The sequence below is a fragment of the Heptranchias perlo genome, chromosome 11, assembly GCF_035084215.1.
Source record: "Heptranchias perlo isolate sHepPer1 chromosome 11, sHepPer1.hap1, whole genome shotgun sequence".
Lineage (NCBI taxonomy): Eukaryota > Metazoa > Chordata > Chondrichthyes > Hexanchiformes > Hexanchidae > Heptranchias > Heptranchias perlo.
The window spans coordinates 70972230-70993646 of record NC_090335.1 but is presented as its reverse complement, the minus strand read 5'-3'; the positions used below and the strand labels follow the sequence as shown (position 1 = coordinate 70993646).

General features: G+C 43.5%; 1 protein-coding gene across 3 annotated transcripts in view; it reads right to left on the bottom strand.

Moving 5' to 3' along the window:
* Positions 1-21417, bottom strand: part of appa (amyloid beta (A4) precursor protein a) — a 152794-nt gene that overhangs the window by 31459 nt on the left and 99918 nt on the right. For 2 of the 3 annotated variants that reach the window (XM_067993352.1, XM_067993351.1), the window contains exon 7: positions 11571-11738. The exons of the other annotated variant lie outside the window; for it this stretch is intronic. In XM_067993352.1, coding sequence (XP_067849453.1) covers positions 11571-11738 — 168 coding nt within the window. The remainder of the gene's footprint in view (positions 1-11570; positions 11739-21417) is intronic. 3 annotated transcript variants of the gene reach the window in all.

The following is a 21417-nucleotide window of genomic DNA, read 5'->3' as shown; positions in this document are numbered from 1 at the left end:
AAAGGGGTGGGGGGATTGGTAGATGTGTGGGGCTCGATATGTAAAGAATCAAGATCTTTCAAGGATAATTTATATAGAAAATAAAAAAAAAGGTGGTAAGGAAATGATAGAAAGGGCTATTGAGGCTTGAAAGGACAGCAAGGGTAGGAAAAAAAGAAAAGGATCCAAATGGGGAGTAGATAGACTTAATTGTATGCTTGATTCAAATAAATACCAGGTATGGAAGCATAGTGGTTATGTTACTGGACTAGTAATCCAGAGGCCTGGACTAATAATCCAGAATCATGAGTTCAAATCCCACCACACCAGCAGGGGAATTTAAATTCAATTAATTAAATAAAATCTGGAATAAAAAAATAGTATCAGTAATGATGATAAGGCCATGAAACTACCGGATTGTAGTAAAAACCCATCTGGTTCACTAATTTCCTTTAGGGAAGGAAATCTGCTGTCCTTACTCACCAATAACCTGCTCACTGATGCTCAGTTTGGGTTCCGCCACTCAGCTCCAGACCTCATTACAGCCTTGGTCCAAACATGAACAAAAGAGCTGAATTCGAGGTGAGGTGAGAGTGACTGCCCTTGACATCAAGGTAGCATTTGACCAAGTGTGGCACCAAGGAGCCCGAGTAAAATTGAAGTCAATGGGAATCATGGGGAAAACTTTCCAATGGCTAGAGTCAAACCTAGCACATAGGAAGATGGTAGTGGTTGTTGGAGGCCAATCATCTCAGCCCCAGGACATTGCTGCAGGAATTCCTCAGGGCAGTGTCCTAGGCCCAACCATCTTCAGCTACTTCATCAATGACCTTCCCTCCATCACAAGGTCAGAGATGGGGATGTTCGCTGATGATTGCACAGTGTTCAGTTCCATTCGCAACCCCTCAGATAATGAAGCAGTCCGTGCCCAGATGCAGCAAGACCTGGACAACATCCAGGCTTGGGCTGATAAGTGGCAAGTAACATTCGTGCCAGACAAGTGCCAGGCAATGACCATCTCCAAAAAGAGAAAGTCTAACCACCTCCCCTTGACATTCAACGGCATTACCATCGCCGAATCCCCCACCATTAACATCCTGGGGGGTCACCATTGACCAGAAACTTAACTGGGCCAGCCACATAAATACTGTGGCTACAAGATATGTCAGAGGCTGAGTATTCTACGGTGAGTGACTCACCTCCTGACTCCCTAAAGTCTTTCCACCATCTACAAGGCACAAATCAGGAGTGTGATGGAATTCTCTCCATTTGCCCGGATTAGTGCAGCTCCAACAACACTCAAGAAGCTCAACACCATCCAGGACAAAGCAGCCCGCTTGATTGGCACCCCATCCACCACACTACACATTCACTCCCTTCACCGCCGGTGCATCATGGCTGCAGTGTGTACCATCTACAGGATGCACTGCAGCACCTCCCAAACCCGCGACCTCCACCACCTAGAAGGACAAGGGTAGCAGGCACATGAGAACACCACCAACTGCACGTTTCCCTCCAAGTCACACACCATTCCGACTTGGAAATATATCGTCGTTCCTTCATCGTCGCTGGGTCAAAATCCTGGAACTCCCTACCTAACAGCAATGTGGGAGGACCTTCACCACACGGACTGCAGCAGTTCAAGAAGGTGGCTCATCACCACCTTCTCAAGGGTACTTCGAAATGGGCAACAAATGCTGGCTTTGCCAGCGACGCCCACATCCCATGAACGAATGGAAAAAAAAGAAAACATACTATTATGGTGACGACCTCAACTGACCAATGTCAACACTTGGGTTTCTCAGATATTTCGTAAATGATACCCCATAGCAAGACTACTTTTTGACTGACATTTTCCCCACACGAAGTACAGATATACACTTAACCTGAACAACGCACTCTGAGCTTTTGAAGCTGAGAAGTGTTTGAAGCTGTAATGCAGAATCTATCACCATCTCAAGTCAGGCTCAAGTTATAAACTTGCATGTGTGCCAAAAATCTGTGAGATGGAGATTAAACACATCTATTGTTCAGAATATCAATCTGGAGGATTTCTTTCCCTTTTAGAATGGAAACAAGAAGTCAAATTTCACCTCAGAGACAGTCTACACTCAATGGAGCCTGTAGGCCAAACTGTCTCACACCACTTTACTTCACTTGAGTCACAAAGTAAATATCCACTAGCTCTGTGCTCAGAAATACCATTAACCAAACTCATTCATTTTGAATAACCAAGAAAAGATACTTTAGCAGCAGTATGCAGGCTTGAATTTTCAACATCACTCGAGCTGCTCCTGAACAGGTTGATCTGGTGCTCTCCCTCAACAGCGGAAAGCCAGGGATGAAAGGGGATATCTATCGGCCACTCAGATAATTTGCGTTTACGGAAGTGCTCCTGCTGTGGATGACGGCAGCTCAAAATTTCATTACATTATGGAGAGCTTGCTGCTGTAAAATATCTAACTTCACATAATTGTAATTCTATTAAAAGTATGGTGTGGATGGTGCAGTGGCAGTATACTGGAACACCAATATAAAACTCTTCTCCATTAAACTCCCAATAGCCATGCTACTATATGGCACTGCTGAGTGGAACACAAACATTTCTCATAGCATGGAAAAGAGGAAAAAACCCCAGAGAAGTCACCATTTGCATATTTAATGACCAATATTCGTAAAAACTTTGTAGAAGGAAGTCCTGCTCAGGCTTTTTATAAATTAAGACCCTTATCATCGCTTTTATTGGGGTCTGGGATCGACTTCTGAAAAAGAAGGTATGCTTATTGTGAAACAAATGCATTTCAGTTTTGCATTTAAGTGACAAAGGGATTAAATTTTTACACTTCAATATTTTATTTGTATTTGGTCTCAGGATGTGGCACATATTGCCCATGCCTAGCAATTTATTTTTAAACAATTGAGTGGCTTGTTATGCCACTTCAGAGGGCAATAAGAGGCAACCACATAGTTTGGGACTGGAGTCACATAGGTTACCTTCCCTGAAGGACATTAGTGACCAGTTGGAGTTTAGCAACAATCCTTCAGCTTTCATTGTCATTTTTTCTGGTGCCATCCCATAAATAAACAGATTTATTGAATTCAATTTCACAATTTTCCGTGGTGGTATTTGAACTCACAACCTCTGGATTATTAGTCCAGTATCATAACCACTACACTACTATACCCACATAAAGCCTTTCCACCATCTACAAGGCACAAGTCAGGAGTGTGATGGAATACTCTCCACTTGCCTGGATTAGTGCAGCTCCAACAACACTCAAGAAGCTCGACACCATCCAGGACAAAGCAGCCCGCTTGATTGGCACCCCATCCACCACCCTAAACATTCACTCCCTTCATCACCGGCACACTGTGGCTGCAATGTGTACCATCCACAGGATGCACTGCAGCAACTCGCCAAGGCTTTTTCGACAGCACCTCCCAAACCCGTGACCTCTATCATCTAGAAGGACAAGGGCAGCAGGTGCATGGGAAGAAGACCACCTGCACGTTCCCCTCCAAGTCACACACCATCCTGACTTGGAAATATATCGCCGTTCCTTCATCGTCGCTGGGTCAAAATCCTGGAACTCCCTTCCTAACAGCACTGTCAGAACCTTCACCACACGGACTGCAGCAGTTCAAGAAGGCGGCTCACCACCACCTTCTCAAGGGCAATTAGGGATGGGCAATAAATGCTGGTCTTGCCAGCGAAGCCCACATCCCATGAACGAATAAAAAAAAAAGTGGAGTCAAGATTAAGAAAAGATTTAAGAAACATCAGGGATATGGAGAAAAGGCAGGTAAATGGAGTTGAGATACAGATCAGCCATGATCTAATAGAATGGTAGAACAGGCTCAAGGGGATGACCCTATGTTCTTGGTGAATCCTGTTGTGAATTTTTTTGGGAGGTGGAAACTGATTTAACAAAGAATTTAAATACTACTGAAAACCTATTTTAGGGGATGAGATCTAAACATCTGATAAAATGGTTTCAAGGGGTTCAGGCTGCCACCTGTACCTATTAATTCATCTCACTTCATTATGGTCACATGACCAACGTCAATCCACAACCCCTGAAAGGCACAGTCAATTCCCCTGAGAAAGAGAACAAACTAAAACTATTACAAATGGAGCAATGCTTACCTAAGTCTCTAGTTGCAATAAAATGCAAATTATGAAAACTGACCATTCCCCACCAAAGGAAGTATTGAAAATATCTCTGATCTGCTTTTTTTTTTAAGGGGGGGGGGGGGGCGGGGGGCGGTTGGAGGGGCAGGGAGAGAAGAGGAGGAATTAAGAACTTTGGAACTGCTGCAGCCTGCCAATTTTAGGGCCAGTACAAAAACACAGTTATTGAGCAAGATGTACAAACTCTGAATAGTTGTACATTTGCAACATGTAACCTGAAGATTTGGCTTCTCTGGCACTCCTCAAAAAGCAGCTGAAAGGTTATCAAACAAGGTTACTTTACTCAAATTTGGTCACTACTGTAGCACTGGCATTTCTTCAAAACTGACCGGGATGCTTACTTTACCTGGATTGCAGACTGAAGAATGGAGTAATCTGTTTGGTAAGTTCTAGTGTTATTTAAACAGCCATGGAAAATGGATACTAAAACTTGGCCTATTGAAATACAGACTATACCACATTCGAAGAACTTGATAATTCACTAGGAATCTTCATTTCTGAGTCATCATATTTTTCTCACTTGGGAGTAAATTTTGCATTCATGTATTTAAATACACATCTTACCACTCTGCAGAGGTTTAATTCCCACTGCATATATTCTTCATTTATTCTACGGACACCACATTTTCTGTGCGAAGGTCTGGCTATTATATAGGGCTGTCATGGATCATGCAAGTTGAGAATCTGCACTTTCCCTGGATGCTGATTTGCTTTTACTGCACCCAATGTGCATTTGCAGAGGACTACAGTAAAGTCAAATGGAACTGACAATGTCAGCAGAAGAATAGTTACGGCACAGGAGGAGGCCATTCGGCCCATGCTAGCTCTTCGTAGGAGCAACCCAGTTAGTCCCAATCCCTTGTTGCCCTGCAAATTTTTTCCCTTCAAGTATTTATCCAATTCCTTTTTGAAAGCTACGACTGAATCTGCTTCCACCACCCTTTCAGGCTGCGCAAAAAAGTTTTTCCTCATGTCGCTTTTGCTTCTTTTGACAATCGCCTTAAATTTGTGTTCTCTAGTTCTCGACCCTTCTACCAATGGGAACAGTTTCTCTTTATTTACTTTATCTAAACCCTTCATAATTTTGAACACTGCTATCAAATCTCCTCTCAACCTTCTCTGCTCTAAGAAGAACAACTCCAGCTTCTCCAGTCTATCCACGTAACTGAAGTCCCTCATACCTGGAACCATTCTAGTAAGTCTTTTCTGCACCCTCTCTAAGGCGTTCACATCCTTCCTAAAGTGTGGTGCCTAGAATTGGACACAATACTCCAGTTGTGGCCAAACCAGTGTTTTATAAAGGTTCAACATAACTTCCTTCCTTTTGTATTCTACGTCTCCATTTATAAAGCCCAGTATCCCGAATGCTTTTTTAACCACTTTCTCAACCTGTCCTGCCACCTTCAAAGATTTGTGCACATATACCCCCAGGTCTTTGTGTTCCTGCACCCCCTTTAGAATTGTGCCATTTAGTTTATATTGCCCCTCCTCATTCTTCCTGCCAAAATCTATCACTTTGCACTTCTCTGCGTTAAATTTCATCTGCCATGTGTCTGCCCATTCCACCAACCTGTCTATGTCCTCTTGAAGTCCATCACTATCCTCCTCACTGTTTACTATACTTCCAAGTTTTGTGTCATCTGCAAATTTTGAAATTGTATTAAAGGGAATTCAGATAAATAATACTGGGGGGGGGGGTGCTCCTATGATCAGGGGCTGAAACTGCGCTACTTAAAAAAAAATTGAAGATCCATGATTCAATCTCCAGTGTGTGATCAGTTACCACCAGCACAGCTGTGAGGCCCCCAAACAATTGAACTCAAGGCCCCTTAGCAAGGTACCAGATCAGATGGCTGCAGGCATCTGTGGAATTGTAACCAACAAGAGTCCCTTGAGGAGAGGATGAGAGAAGCAGAAAATTGGGGGAAAAAAATCTAACTCTCTTCCTCCCCCAAAAGCAGTAACAAATGAGAACATGCACTTTCCTCTGCGATACATAGCCACAATCATGTAACAGCACAGAAACAAGCCATTTCGTCCATTAAGACTGCACCAGTGTTTTTCTCCACAAGCCATCTAGTCTAATTCCAGTCTCGTGCTCACTCCCCATACCCTTTAATATTCCTCTTTTTCAAGCAACTATTTAATTCCATCTGGAGCCGATGACATCCCCATGGGTGAGCATGCAGATGAGGAAGAGGAGCAGGCCAAGGATAGATCCTTGCCACTTTTCTTGATTCAATAGCCTGGGGCAGGCAATATAATCAAGAAAGTCAGATCACCTCCAAAAAGAAAGCAGTGATGACATAAGGTGCTGGATGGGCTGAATGACCTTTTCTCATTTCCAAGTACTTAAATTAAATAGCGTAGACTAATTTAAGAGCTCTAAAATTAGCATCTAAATTCGGTCTGCAGTTGTTAATGTATTTATAAGGAAAAATGGGCTAAGCACAGTGTGGTACGTTTCTAAGCAGAATTTGTTCAGTAGCCTGTGAAACTAAAAAAAAATTGAGTCAAAGCAGATTCACTCAATAGGGATTTATACAGTTAAGATAAGTCTCTAACAGCAATGAATACAATGGGCATGATAGGAAATGGCTTAGTACCCTTGATTTCAATTCATTAACATTTCTATATCAAATTCTTCTTTCTGAAATCGAACAGGCAATATGGTCTTCCACTGTGGGTTCAAGTGAAGGTCAGTCCTAGCTGCATCTACTTGTGTTTGTAGATTAGGTATCGTAGGTTATGTCCTGTCCTTGAATGAAGTGATTACCATATTCACTTGGAATGCAGCCTACAGCATCAAATTACTTAAACTCAGGAATTTTATAATTAAACCACCCAGACAGATACATTTAAAACCAATCAAAATTCTTTGTGCTACTTCAAAGTTTATGGGCAGTCTTTTATCCTGCTGAATTTCTGTGCTCAAGTGATAAGGATGCCAAGTGCAGGGAAATGGAACACTGTCCCACTTTTGGAAGCCCAGTATCATAGGTTTTCAAAGCTCTCTGCTCACGCCCAACGACACACCTTATCTCAAACCACCTACTACTGCTCCAGCGTGACACCTACATTTCTCAACCACTATCCTTGCAGTCTCTCAATCTACTAAATTCTAAACAATTTTACAACACCAAGTTATAGTCCAACGATTTTATTTGAAATCTACAAGCTTTAAGGAGGAAGCCTCCGAAAGCTTGTAGATTTCAAATAAAATCGTTGGACTATAACTTGGTGTTGTAAAATTGTTTACAATTGTCAACCCCAGTCCATCACCGGCATCTCCACATCATACTAAATTCTAGCCTGTTTTACATCATGGATCCATGCGCGCGCAAGGAGCAAGGTTGACACAACTCAAGTTAATGTCGCTCAGGATTCAAGCAGCTAGATTCAGGCAGAGGCCTCAGATGTCACCGTGTGCCAATTCATTACGCCTCCCGATCCTCCATTTAGGAAGTTTCTTCCCATTAGGAGAGTTGAAGATGTGAAAACACAAGGCCATCTACTGTAAAGTGCCCTTCTGCCAAGTTTGTAGCTTTCATCTTTTGATGATCAGTGGGATTTGTAACCATATGTAGTGTGCCCAATTCTTCCACAAGGCAGCCACACGCAGGGTTTCAGGCAGCTATATACCTATAAATCAGAAATAGGAGCCAAAAGGTATGGACAGGTTGCTGTGGAAACAAAAATTTTGATGTCAAAAGACTTGCTATAGATTACTGGCACTTTCAGGATTTCAGACTACTTTACCATGCAAGATGTCAGTAAGATTATTACAATGTTACTGTGTGGTTAAATTTAGCTCACAAAGTATTAAAAAGCCCTCACAGCAACCCAAGGAAAGAATGCTTGAGACAATGGAACTTTATTAACATCCCAGCAAATATTGACACATTAGGGACTGGAATGTCTCAATTCATTTATGAACAGGAGAACATTTCTAGGGTCCCCCATGTTTTTTTTTTGGGGGGGGGGGGAAAGAGAACAGGGGCAGTAGCCAGTATAAACTGGCAGCTTTAAACATGGAGAGGGTCAGAAATCAAACTATTGGCCTCCCGTTCAGCCAGGGAACAAAACAGCAGGGGAACACATGGTCTAGTTCAGTTTTAGCAGGTCTGTTGAAGTAGACAGACATGGGACAAGGCCTCCTTTTTAAGATAAAAGTCTGAAAAGTAAATCTAGCTCACTAACAGGAGCAGCATGGTCTGTTTTGTTTTCTCTATTACTAGAAAGTTTACAGAATTGAGTCAAAGTAAGGTGAGACTCACTATAAATGTTACTTTGTATGTTCACTTTCACAATAGCAAAATAAACCCGTTTGTTGGTTTGCATTCAGTCTTGTGTCACTGAAGTATTAATCAGTCCAGCTTTTGGAATCCAGGAGAAACGAATGTGGGGACAGGTGTGAGAATATAGTATCCAATTAATTTATTGTTAAGGCCCTGGGTCATGCTGTCGCATAGCTAGATATTGGGCAGTAAAGGTAAACTTCTGATTGCAAGGGACATAGGATCTGCCTATGGTGGTGCTGAACCAGAGAGAATATTTAGAATAGGCCTGAAATTTGCAACAATCATTGAAAACTAAAAACGCAAAGCCAGCTTAAAAACTCTCTGTAATGCTTCAGTGCACGTGCTTGTACACTATTTTTAAATGTGCATATGAACGGAAGCGAAACATTTGTGCACATACAAATTTAGTGAACAGTTTAAAGGGTTTCTTCTTTTCTTTCCCATTCGAGATGCTTTTCCTTGTCTGAGGAAGTCCCCAGTGCTCCTAGATCATGGTCAGGCTCTTAAGTAAAATATTCTCTCCTCTTCCTCATTTCCTTGAATCTTTTCCTACATAGCAACAAAAATGAAAGCATACCAAACATAGAAATAATGAAATGTTTATATTTTGTTAAATAGTATTGAATTGGTACACCTGGTTTGAAGCTTAAGTATCTCATTAACCTCCCCAAAGGGATTCTCCTATTGGTTTTTACACACTGCAAAACTGCAGGTTTTGTAATGCTTCGATTACATCCCTATGAAGGATGCACAGATCCTTGCTTGGTGTTTCCTGTACGCAGGAATGACCCAGTTTCAAAAATCACTAAAACCAGTTAATAGGATATCAGGACACATTCTCATTGCCCTATGACTTATACAGTTTCCTTCCTGTAACCTGTATGTAGATAAATTTACATAGGAAATAGGGGATTTCTGCAGACATAGAAGCATTGAATGCATAGTATTTAAACATCAGTCTTTGATGTTATTGGGGTCCACATATCCAGGTTTACAGAAGCAAAAACACAATTCACCTTGCCTAACATTGAAAGGAACTGTGATGAAAATAGAATGCTCGTCCTGTTAGATTCAGGAAAGGGTTGCTCAGATTATCATACCCACAGCAATCTTTGATCAAGAATTAGTCTAGTTAAAGTCTATCTTTTATTGGAAAGGGGTATTTTAGATTCTAGACAGAATATCTGTACGTGGTCCATTAGAGTCCATGGTAGGAATCTATGCTATGCATGAGGACAATAAAAGTTGGACACCCCTGCTATATTGGTTTGCATTTATTTTTTTGCTTCTATAAATCTTTTATTTCTACATAAATCTGAACAATAGTTTAACCTGTATAAAAAGATCTAGCAGTGCAAATATTTTTCACCTTCTAAATAGATAGATGTAGTGGGCATCCCATATATCCTTCAGTCAGCAATTTACCATGAGTGACTTAACTATTAGTCTTGGAGTACACTAATTCAATATGGTAGACAGTAAATTCAATACGACAGACGGTAAAAGTCAGAGGTTTCAGTTTAAAGCTCAGAAGAAAGTGAATGGACAGGTCAAATGTTTCACACAGAGGGTGGTGCATGCTTGGAATGGACTTTCCAGGGAGACCAGCAAGGCTGATATCAGGAATTTTATGAGTAAGTCAGACAGGCATTTGGAGAAAAAAAAAATCAATTGAAGGATACAGATAGTGGACTGTGTATTCTGTTTTTGAACTTCGTATTGCCTACAAAGATCAAAACGATCTTTTCCAATCCTGTATATTCTTAAGTCCCTAGGAAATGTGATCTTTTATTGTGCAAATGACTTGATGACTGTTTCCAACAGAAGTGCTGGAAAAAAGCACCAACCATAACTGGAATCAAGGAGTCTGAAGAATGAAAAATCCCTAATACTTGGAAAATATTTATGGCTGCTGTTAAATACAGAATGCCCACATTTTCACCCGTCATATTTCCCCAATTTCCTCCCTCTAGTATAAATCCAGTATTTAGTTGAATAGAACTCTAGCAAAACAGACAAAAGTTAGCCTTCATCCCACATCAAACTCAAATGAAAGAGTTAAGTGTTCACAAACATATTATTTCAAGGAGGCTACAGCTATGCTAGTGGGACCCTATAGATTTTAAAATCAAGATGTCAGATATGTATTTTGTCCAACATATACCCATATTTGAAGCTAAGGAATTTTCTTCCATTCTCTAGGTTATCATATTTTCAACAAACTAGATGAATCTGAGGTGCTGCAACATAGTACTTTTGGATGGCTGGTCAAGTAACACCTGCTGATAGTGTACTTTTGAATTCAACATCGGAATGTTTGATGGGGGGGGGGGGGGGGGGGGGGGGGGTGGGTGGAGGTGAAAAGAGGAAGAAACTTTATGAAGCTGTAGTGTAAGTACGTGTCGAGAGACAGACTATATAACATAAATCATCACATCCCCACTGCCTCTTACTAGAGCGGAACACTTTAAAATAATACGCTTGTGCTTAAATACAGCACAGAACTGTTCAGCAGAGTTTAAAAGGAGTACACATTTTACCTGGTCATTTCTACAGGAACTGCTAGTTTCATAACACAATTTTCCATTAGTTTGTAAGCCACCCCTCTACTGTAAATGCTAATCAGTTGTCTATCTATTCAAAGCTGGTCACTGCAACCAGACTTTTGGTTATTAAGTAGAGCCCAACTCTCCCACTGCAATATTAAAATAAAACACAAATTACTTTAAAAAGAGTACATACACTACCTCAGCTCGTATGTTTCATATCTCTTAATGTGCAATATTATTTTGAGGAGATAAAGCAATCTTTAATAACCTAGTACAAACTTCAAAGGTTGCAAGGCAAATCCCAAGCCTAAGGAAGCAATGAGCTTGCATGGTACGATTCAAAATTCAGTTAGGAATGTACGAAGAGCAGTTAGTGCACAGCAAGTAAAGGGGTTAGGAAGAAAGCACGTGGCAAAATGTTTCACTACAGCAGGAGTTAAGTTGGTAGGCTGTGGCACTCGCCTTACAGCTAGACAGCAGAGAAACTGGTTGAAGCTTTCAGTGCAGAGAGACACACAGAGGCTGCAACCAGCTGGAGGGTTCACTTACTGACGCTGTTACAGACGGACAAACAGTACTCTTCGGAATTAAAGTTGTTTCTGTTTCCTCCGCAGCCTCCATAAATGAACTGCGCACATTTTCCTTCACTGATGTCAAAGTACCACCGAGGTATCATAGCTCGACAAGGTCCAGTTTCCGCTTGCTCAGAGCAAACTTCTGAATGTGAAAGATGTGAGGATTTTAGTCAGGGGAGAAAAACAAATTTACAAAAAAAAAATACTACCCCTTATATGCTTTAGAACCGTAGTAACTCAAGTCATTTTGCTTTAGAAATCTCGATATGTCAATTCCATTTCTCACACCTATAATATTTCACTATCTTTTGAATCACTTCGATCTAATCCTTTGTAAAATTGTGCTGCTTTGAAGTTTACTACCTGCTACAATTGCTTGGTTCAGTGGTCAATGAAATGGCAGGATAATGGTGTCCAAAGAAAATCGCCTTACAAGCTAAGACTGGGATGAGTGGCTCAATGGGTTAGAACATTTAATCCTTTCACTGCTACATCTTTTGTTTGAATCTGACCCACAGTCAATGAAATTCTCTCTATTCTGGCTGTTGCAAGTGTTGTACGTAAAATGAGTTTGGGCTTCTCTTAATCTAGATGAGTGGATATGGTTCCACAGGACAAATAGTAAGTGACATTAAATTAGCAGCTTCACGGAGCGTCCAAACAAACTGGTACGGAAAATTGATAAGTCACCCTGATACAGTAGCAAGAGTTCAGAGTTTTGGGGCACAGTAAAGGAAGCTTCATTCTGCATTTGGCTCATGCTGTAGCTGACCTGAGATAGCTTGTGCTGGGCTGGCTCTGTGTACTGACTGGAAAGCAGTCCCTTTCTTCATCACGGATATCTCTCACCAGTACATCAATGCCACAAGAATAAAATTGAAGAGGTTAGGAATCCAGAACTTGGAACTAACCTGAGGATGCATATCATGGGAGCAGAAAACATTAAGTGAAAAACAAGAAGGGAGTGGAAAAAATAGGTGCAGGAAATGCCCCAGGCAACTCTTCCATATCATGTAGAGGTTGGCTTAAGAGTGATAGACAGAGAATTGAAAACATTCTAAAGCTGTGAGCAGAAAGTAAAAGAGAGGAATAAGAAACAGCTTATACAAGGTTAAACAGGGATCAATCCAAATATCACATTATTTCCATTATTTCTCTCATCCTCCCTCTTCTTCAGTCCTCTCTCCTCCCCACCCCCGCCGTACTAGTTTGGGACATCAGAGGCGTCACACCTGCGTCCCATTTTATGTAACTTGAATTCCTTATGTTCTTCCTATTAAAGCAAGACCTTGAACATCCAGATTGCTGACCTTCCTCTGGCTACAAATATATAGTAGCAGCCAAAAGACTGATGAACGTCTCCTCCTTTACTTTCTACGGTCTCCCAAACACCATTGTCCAACAATTAGAATACAAGTAACTTTCTCCCAGCCCCCTCTCAAACGTTACGTGGCCCAAAAGGTGTGTGGGTAAAGGTTGGGTCATTGGTCCACCAATAACTTGCCTTCCTTGTGGAAGTGCCTGACCATTGCAAAGGGCATCACCAAAGCAGTTAGATGGTTTATTGTAGGGGAGAGTTCATTGTAGGGGAGAAATCATGTTCGCAAACCCTCCATTCTATCAGCACATAGTTTCCCTTTCTCCCTTCACCAAATTTCTTTCAAATTTTTCTCATGTCGTGCAAAGTTAACAGCTCTTGTTGGGGTATGAGAGCATGGATTTCATCAGACCTCCATTACTTTGCTGAAGTGGCCACCCTTCATATGTAGCCCAGATAGTGAATGTCAACAAGCTATTCAACTGTGGAGGACATCACACCCAAGCTAAATCCCATTCTCATCTGATGTCCACTTTTTTTAGCAGGTAAGAAATTTAAACCCTGGCTGATTGTAGGCCCCCTCCCTAGAATAAGGATAGGGAGGCCAAATGTAGCACCCCAATTACTTCCTGGCTGAGATCAGCTTTCTCCTCACCAAGAATAATACCTGGAGCCTACTCATCTGTATTGCTTAGTTCTAAACTGAGTGGCTCCTTTATCCACAAGGCTTTTGGGACAACCACCAAGACTTTGGGATGGAATATTCATGGGGTTTCCCTGATCTCCCAGTTTCTCAGGATTTCTGAAGTTACTGGAAGATCCTTTCTTGGAAATTACTGGCGTTATAGTTAATAGAATCATACAGCACAGAAGAACGCCATTTAGCCCTCAGCTTTGAAAGAGCTATCCAATTAGTCCCACTCTCCTGCTCTTTCCCCACAGCCCAAGTATTTATCCTGAAGGACATAGCTGCCAGCATGGGCTTGCGGCAGGTGTGAGCGAACCAACATGAGGGAAAAACGTACTCGACCACGTCCTCACCAATCTACCTGTCGCAGGTGCATCTGTCCATGACAGTATTGGTAGGAGTGACTACGCACAGTCCTCGTGGAGACAAAGTCCCGTATTCGCAATGAGAACATCATCCAACGTGTTGTGTGGCACTATCACCGTGCTAAATGGGATAGATTCAGAACAGATCTAGCAGCTCAAAACTGGGCATCCATGAGGCGCTGTGGGTCATCAGCAGCAGCAGAACTGTATTCCAGCACAATCTGTAACCTCATGGCCTGGCATATTCCTCACTCTACCATTACCAACAAGCCAGGGGATCAACCCTGGTTCAATGAGGAGTGTAGAAGAGCATGCCAGGAGCAGCACCAGGTGTACCTAAAAATGAGGTGCCAACCTGGTGAAGCTACAACTCAGGACTACATGCATGCTAAACAGCGGAAGCAATATGCTACAGACAGGGCGAAGCGATTCCACAACAACAGATCAGATCAAAGCTCTGCAGTCCTGCCACATCCAGTCTTGAATGGTGGTGGACAATTAAACAACTAACGGGAGGAGGAGGCTCTGTAAACATCCCCATTCTCAATGATGGCGGAGTCCAGCACGTGAGTGCAAAAGACAAGGCTAAAGCATTTGCAACCATCCTCACCCAGAAGTGGTGAGTGGATGATCCATGTCGGCCGCTCCCGATATCCCCACCATCACAGAAGCCAGTCTTCAGCCAATTCGATTCACTCCACGTGATATCAAGAAACGGCTGAGTGCACTGGATACAGCAAAGGCTATGGGCCCCGACAACATGCCGGCTGTAATGCTGAAGACTTGTGCTCCAGAACTAGCCGCGCCTCTAGCCAAGCTGCTCCAGTACAGCTACAACACTGGCATCTACCCAACAATGTGGAAAATTTCCCAGGTATGTTCTGTCCACAAAAAGCAGGACAAATCCAATCCGGCCAATTACCACCCCATCTGTCTACTCTCAATCATCAGCAAAGTGATGGAAAGTGTCGTCGACAGTGCTATCAAGCGGCACTTACTCACCGATAACCTGCTCATCGATGCTCAGTTTGGGTTCCGCCAGGACCACTCGGCTCCAGACCTAATTACAGCCTTGGTCCAAACATGGACAAAAGAGCTGAATTCCAGAGATGAGGTGAGAGTGACAGCCCTTGACATCAAGGCAGCATTTGACTGAGTGTGGCACCAAGGAGCCCTAGTAAAATTGAAGTCAATAGGAATCAGGGGGAAAACTCTACAGTGGCTGGAGTCATACCTAGCACAAAGGAAGATGGTAGTGGTTGTTGGAGGCCAATCATCTCAGCCCCAGGACATTGCAGCAGGAGCTCCTCAGGGCAGTGTTCTAGGCCCAACCATCTTCAGCTGCTTCATCAGTGACCTTCCCTCCATCATAAGGTCAGAAATGGGGATGTTCGCTGATGATTGCACAGTGTTCAGTTCCATTCGCAACCCCTCAGATAATGAAGCAGGACAACATCCTGGCTTGGGCTGAATAGTGGCAAGTAATATTCGCGCCAGACAAGTGCCAGGCATTGACCATCTCCAACAAGAGAGAGTCTAACCACCTCCCCTTGACATTCAATAGCATTACCATCGCCGAATCCCCCATCATCAACATCCTGGGGGTCACCATTGACCAGAAACTTAACTGGATCAGCCACATAAATACTGTGGCTACAAGAGTAGGTCAGAGACTGGGTATTCTGCGGTGAGTGACTCACCTCCTGACTCCCCAAAGCCTTTCCACCATCTACAAGGCACAAGTCAGGAGTGTGATGGAACACTCCCCACTTGCCTGGATGAGTGCAGCTCCAACAACACTCAAGAAGCTCGACACCATCCAGGACAAAACAGCCCGTTTGATTGGCACCCCATCCACCACCCGAAACATTCACTCCCTTCACCACCGGCACACCATGGCTGCAGTGTGTCCCATCCACAGGATGCACTGCAGCAATTCGCCACGGCTTCTTCGACAGCACCTCCCAAACCCGTGGCCTCTACCACCTAGAAGGACAAGGGCAGCAGGCACATGGGAACAACACCACCTGCATGTTCCCCTCCAAGTCACGCACCATCCCGACTTGTTAATATATCGCCGTTCCTTCATTGTCGCTGGGTCAAAATCCTGGAACTCCCTACCTAACAGCACTGTGGGAGAACTTTCACCAAACGGACTGCAGCGGTTCAAGAAGGCGGCCCACTACCACCTTCTCAAGAGCAATTTGGGATGGGCAATAAATGCTGGCCTTGCCAGCGACGCCCACATCCGATGAACGAATAAAAAAAAATTCCCCGTTGCAAGTTACTATTGAATTTGCTTCCACCACCCTTACAGGCAGCGTAAACCAGAACATAACTTGCTGGGTAAAAAAAATTCTCCTCATCTCCCCTCTGGTTCTTTTGCCAATTGCCTTAAATCTGTGTCCTCTGGTTACCAACCCACCCGCATGGAAACAGTTTCTGCCTATTTACTCTATCAAAACCCCTCAAAATTTTGAACACCTCTATTAAATCTCCCCATAACCTTCTCTGCTCTAAGGAGAACAATCCCAGCTTCCCTAGTCTTTCCACATAACTGAAGTCCCTCAACCCTGGTACCATTCTAGTAATTCTCCTCTGCACCATCTCCATGCCTTGACATCCTTCCCAAAGTGTGGTGCCCAGAATTGGACACAATACTCCAGCTGAGGCCTAACCAGTGATTTATAAAGGGTTTGCACAACAACCTTGCTACTAGTTCTAATAGATTCTTACATATAGACATGGGCCCGGGCACAGGCATGATGGGCCGAATGGCCTCCCTCTTGGCCGTGACTTCATATGATAATACATGTCCTTTATAGGCTAATTACAAGTTGTATCTGAATGCATAGGTTCGAACACACCTTGAGGATATTTATTTGACTTCACAAAGCCCCTAAAAACTATTAGAAGGATTTATTTTTGGCAGAGCAGTGCATTTTCTTGCTCATACTAGTTTAAGAACTGAATGCTCCAACTGTCTCACAGCCAGCATGCCAATTAAATGAGCTTTGCTGAAATGTTCCAGCGAGAATGTCACGTTCCCTTCCCATCAGGTACAGTCTGACCTCGGCAGGCCTCCTTGGCAGACCTCCTCCGAAAACCACACCAGGTTTGCACACAAGCGAGCAGGAGGATCATGCAAGCGAAGGGTAAAGTTTGCTGGTAACATATTGAACAAGCTTATTCAAATAGGTTTGAGACTGCCAATATGTTAAGACCAATATTCTACTATCACTTTACGTGTCCCTTCAGAGCTACATAAACTGAGAAATTGAATCCAGATTTAATTTCTGATCCATTCATATAATCAAAATCTTAATGTAGTATTAGGGAAACATTTACTGCGTTGTTTCTAAACTGAATATTTTCCTCACAATTTCCTCAAAGGAAATAACCGACACTGGTATTTACCCCACATGAGCAGGCCATCATGACTACACTTTAAAAGTCATTAATTGGCTGTAAAGTGGCTTGGGACGTCCTGGGGTCATGAAAGGCGCTATATAAACGCAAGACTTTTTTTTTAACCTTGCACAATGAGTTAATCTGTACATGCATGCCTCGACAGCTGGGCTAGAGCACATCCTCAGATGTGTACTGTGCAGCAGGAGACAATGGATATCAAATCAGGAGAAAGAACCTCTGCCACTTTACCAAAAGCCTGGAGTACCGAGACCAATCGTAGTACAACATTACACTAACTCAAACTTTTTAAATCAACAGACTGATGACATGGAACCTCAGTCCTCCCAATGAGCTATTTTCACATTGGGCAGAGCACTTACCAACTGTACCCTCAGAGGGACTTTTCGGATTACATCTCATAGTGGACAAACCAGCTAATGGAACAACAAAGGGCTAAGGAGGATTTTTAAAATTCCAATCCGTTCCCCATTAATTTTTTTAAAATAGGTCTTTTTAGAAAAATAAATAAGGGACTAAACTCATCTGTTACTTCAGGCATCACACTTAGGAGTCTGGAAATTGTGTTGCCTTGTTTTTTTTTTAAAAAAAGGACATTTTAGGAACGCAGGAACAGAAGTAGGCCATTCAGCCCCTCAAGCCTGTTCCGCCATTCAGTGAGATCATGGCTGATCTGTATCCTAACTCCATTTATCCACTGTGGCTCCAGATAAACAACAACTTGCATTTATATAGCGACTTTAACTTAGTAAAATTTCCCAAGGCGCTGCACAGGAGCGTTATCAAATAAAATTTGACACCCAGCCACATAAGGAGATATTAGGACAAGTGACTAAAAGCTTGGTCAAAGAGGTATGTTTTAAGGAGCACCGTCAAGGAAGAGAGAGAAGCAGAAAGGTGGAGAGGTTTAGGGAGGGAATTCCAGAGCTTAGGGCCTAGTCAACTGAAGGCACGGCTACTAATGGTGGAGCAATTAAAATCGGGGATGCGCAAGAAGCAAGAATTGGAGGAGCGCAGAGATCTCGGAGGGTTGTAGGGCTGGAGGAGGCTACAAAGATAGGGAGGGGCAAAGGCCATGGAGGGATTTAAAAACAAGGATGAGAATCATAAAATCGAGGCGTTCCCGGACCAGGAGCAAATGTAGGTCAGTGAGCACAGGGGCAATGGGTGAACGGGATATGGTGCAAGTTAGGATATGGGCAGCAGAGTTTTGGATGAGCTCAAGTTTATGGAGGGTGGAAGATGAGAGGCCAGCCAGGAGAGCATTGGAATAGTCAAGTCTAGAAGTCACACAGGCATGGATGAGAAGATAAGCTGAGGCAGGGGTGGAGACGGGCAATGTTACAGAGGTGGAAGTAGGCGGTCTCGATGATGAAGCGGACCTCAAGGTCAAATATGATGCCAAGGTTGCGAACAGTCTGATTCAGCCTCATATAGTGGCAAGAGAGAAGGATGGAGTCGGTGGTTAGGGAACGGAGTTTGCGGCGGGGATAATGGCTTCGGTCTTCCCAATATTTAGTTGGAGGAAATTTTTGCTCATCCAATACTAGATATTGGACGAGCAGTGTGACAAATCAAAGACAGTGGAGGTGTCAAGGGAGGTGGTGGTGAGATAGAGCTGGGTGTCGTCAGCTTACATGTGGAACCTGACGTCGTGTTTTCGGATGATGTCGCGTGTATCTGAGAAATAGGAGGAGGCCAAGGATAGATCCTTGGGGGACTCCAGAGGTAATGGTGCAGCTGATTCCCTGGCTACGACATGGGTAGATAAGAACGGAACCAGAAGAGCACAGTCCCACCAGCTGGACGACAGAGGAGAGGGCGTTGGAGGAGGATGGTGTGGTCAACCGTGTTAAAGGCTGCAAATGGGTCGAGAAAGATGAGGAGGGATAGGAGTACCACGGTTACAGTCACATAGGATGTCATTTGTGACTTTGATTAGAGCAGTTTCAGTACAGTGGCAGGGGAGGAAACCTGATTGGAGGGATTCAAATATGGACTTGCGGGAAAGATGGGCACAGATTTGGGAGGAGGCAACACATTAAAGGACTTTGGAGAGGAAAGGGAGGTTGGAAATGGGGCGGTAGTTTGCAAGGACAGAGGGGTTAAGGGTGGTTTTTTTTTTGAGAGGGGTGATGAAGGCAGATTTGAAGCGGAGGACGACAGCGCCTGAGGAGAGGGAACCATTAACAATATCAGCTAATATGGGAATAGGGTCAAGGGAGCAAGAGGTGGTATTATGGTTGATGAGCTCAGAGAGGGCATACGGGGAGATAGGAGAGAAACTAGCGAAAGATGTGAGTTCAGGGCTAGGACAAGGGGGAACCTTAGGGGAAATTTGGCTTGGTGGGCTAGGGGGAAGGGAGGGAAGTGGTAGACGCAGCTGAACAAATGGTCTCAACCTTAGTGACAAAGAAGTGTATGAGCTCCTCGCACTTGTTGGAGGCGAGGGTGGAGGAGGCAGGGGAGAGGGGTTTAAGAAGACGGTTTGTAGTGGAGAAAAGAAGCCGGAGGTTATCTTTGTCTTCCAGGATGATCCTGGAATAGTGAACAGTTTTGGCAGAGGAGAGCAGGACTCGATAGTGGTGCAGCCAGATCTGGCGATGAATGGCTAAACCAGTTGTCCACCATAAACATTAAGTCAGCGTCCCTTGGACTTAAGGGAGCGGAGATGAGGGCCATACCAGGGGGAATGACCAGGGTGAGCAAGAGTAATGGTTTTAATGGATACAAGGGCGGAGATGAGGGTGTGAATGAGCAGATAGGTAGCTAAAGAAATGTTGTAGTGAACGGGGGGGGGCCAAAGGCTAGACAGCTGGGAATTTGAAAGTGCCGTTGTAAGTGACTTGGGGAAGAGTTTTTTCCAGGGACGAACAGAGAAGGAAGTGGGGTTTGGAGGGGGAAGGGTAATGTTGGTGGAGAGAGATACAAGGAAGCCATCAGAGATGGCCTTATCCGTGATTGACACGATGGGAGCAGAGAGACCACATGAGATGGACAAGTCGAGGGGATGGTCGTGAATATGGGTAGGTGAGTTTATATGGAGGGAGAGATTAAGGGAGGAGAGGGCAGTGAACTTAGATACAAGCATGATGACTTTAGATGGAGGTTGAAATCACCGAGGATGAGAAGTGCAGAGGCTGAGGGAGAAATGCAGTGAAGATATCTAGGTGAAAAACTTGGCGTGGTACTGGGTGGGCGGTAGAGAACGAGGAGTTTAAAGGAGAGGTGACAGGGGTGGTACAAGATGAGATTCTGAAAGGAAGAGAAGGTGCCAGAGGAGTTGGGGGACAGACCAAGGCGTGATTTGGTGATAAAGGCCACACCACCACCACGGTATCCCTCAAAATTATTAATTGAACTAGCATCTACTGCTTTTTGCGAGAGAGTGTTCCACACTTCTATCACCCTTTATGTGAAGAAGTGTTTCCTAACTTCTCTCCTGAATGGCTTGGTAGTGATTTTAAGATTATGTCCCCTAGTCCGAGACTCCCTCACTAGCGGAAAAGGTTTCTCTCTATCTACCCTTTCAAAATCCTAAAAAGCTCAATCAAATCACCCCTTAACTTTCTACATTCCAGGGAATACAAGCCTAGTTTATGTAATCTCTCCTCATAATTTAACCCTTGGAGCCCTGGTAACATTCTGGTGAATCTGCGCTGCGCTCCTTTCTAAGGTGCGGTGCCTAGAACTGTACACAGCACTCTAGATGTAGTCAAACCAGGGCTTTGTATAGCTATAGCAAAGCATCCTCCCCTATATAGTCTAGCCCTCTAGATATAAAGGCCAACATTCCATTAACCTTTATGATTTTTTTTGTACCTGACCACTACATTTTAGTGATCTGTGTACATGGACACCTAGATCTCTTTGGAACTCCACTGTTCTTAGCTTTTCACTATTTGAAAAACACACTGATCTATCCTTTTTGATGATCACACACACGATAAACTCACAGGTAATGACAACGAAATGGCAGAAATATTAAATAATGACTTTGCCTCAGTATTTACCAGGGAGA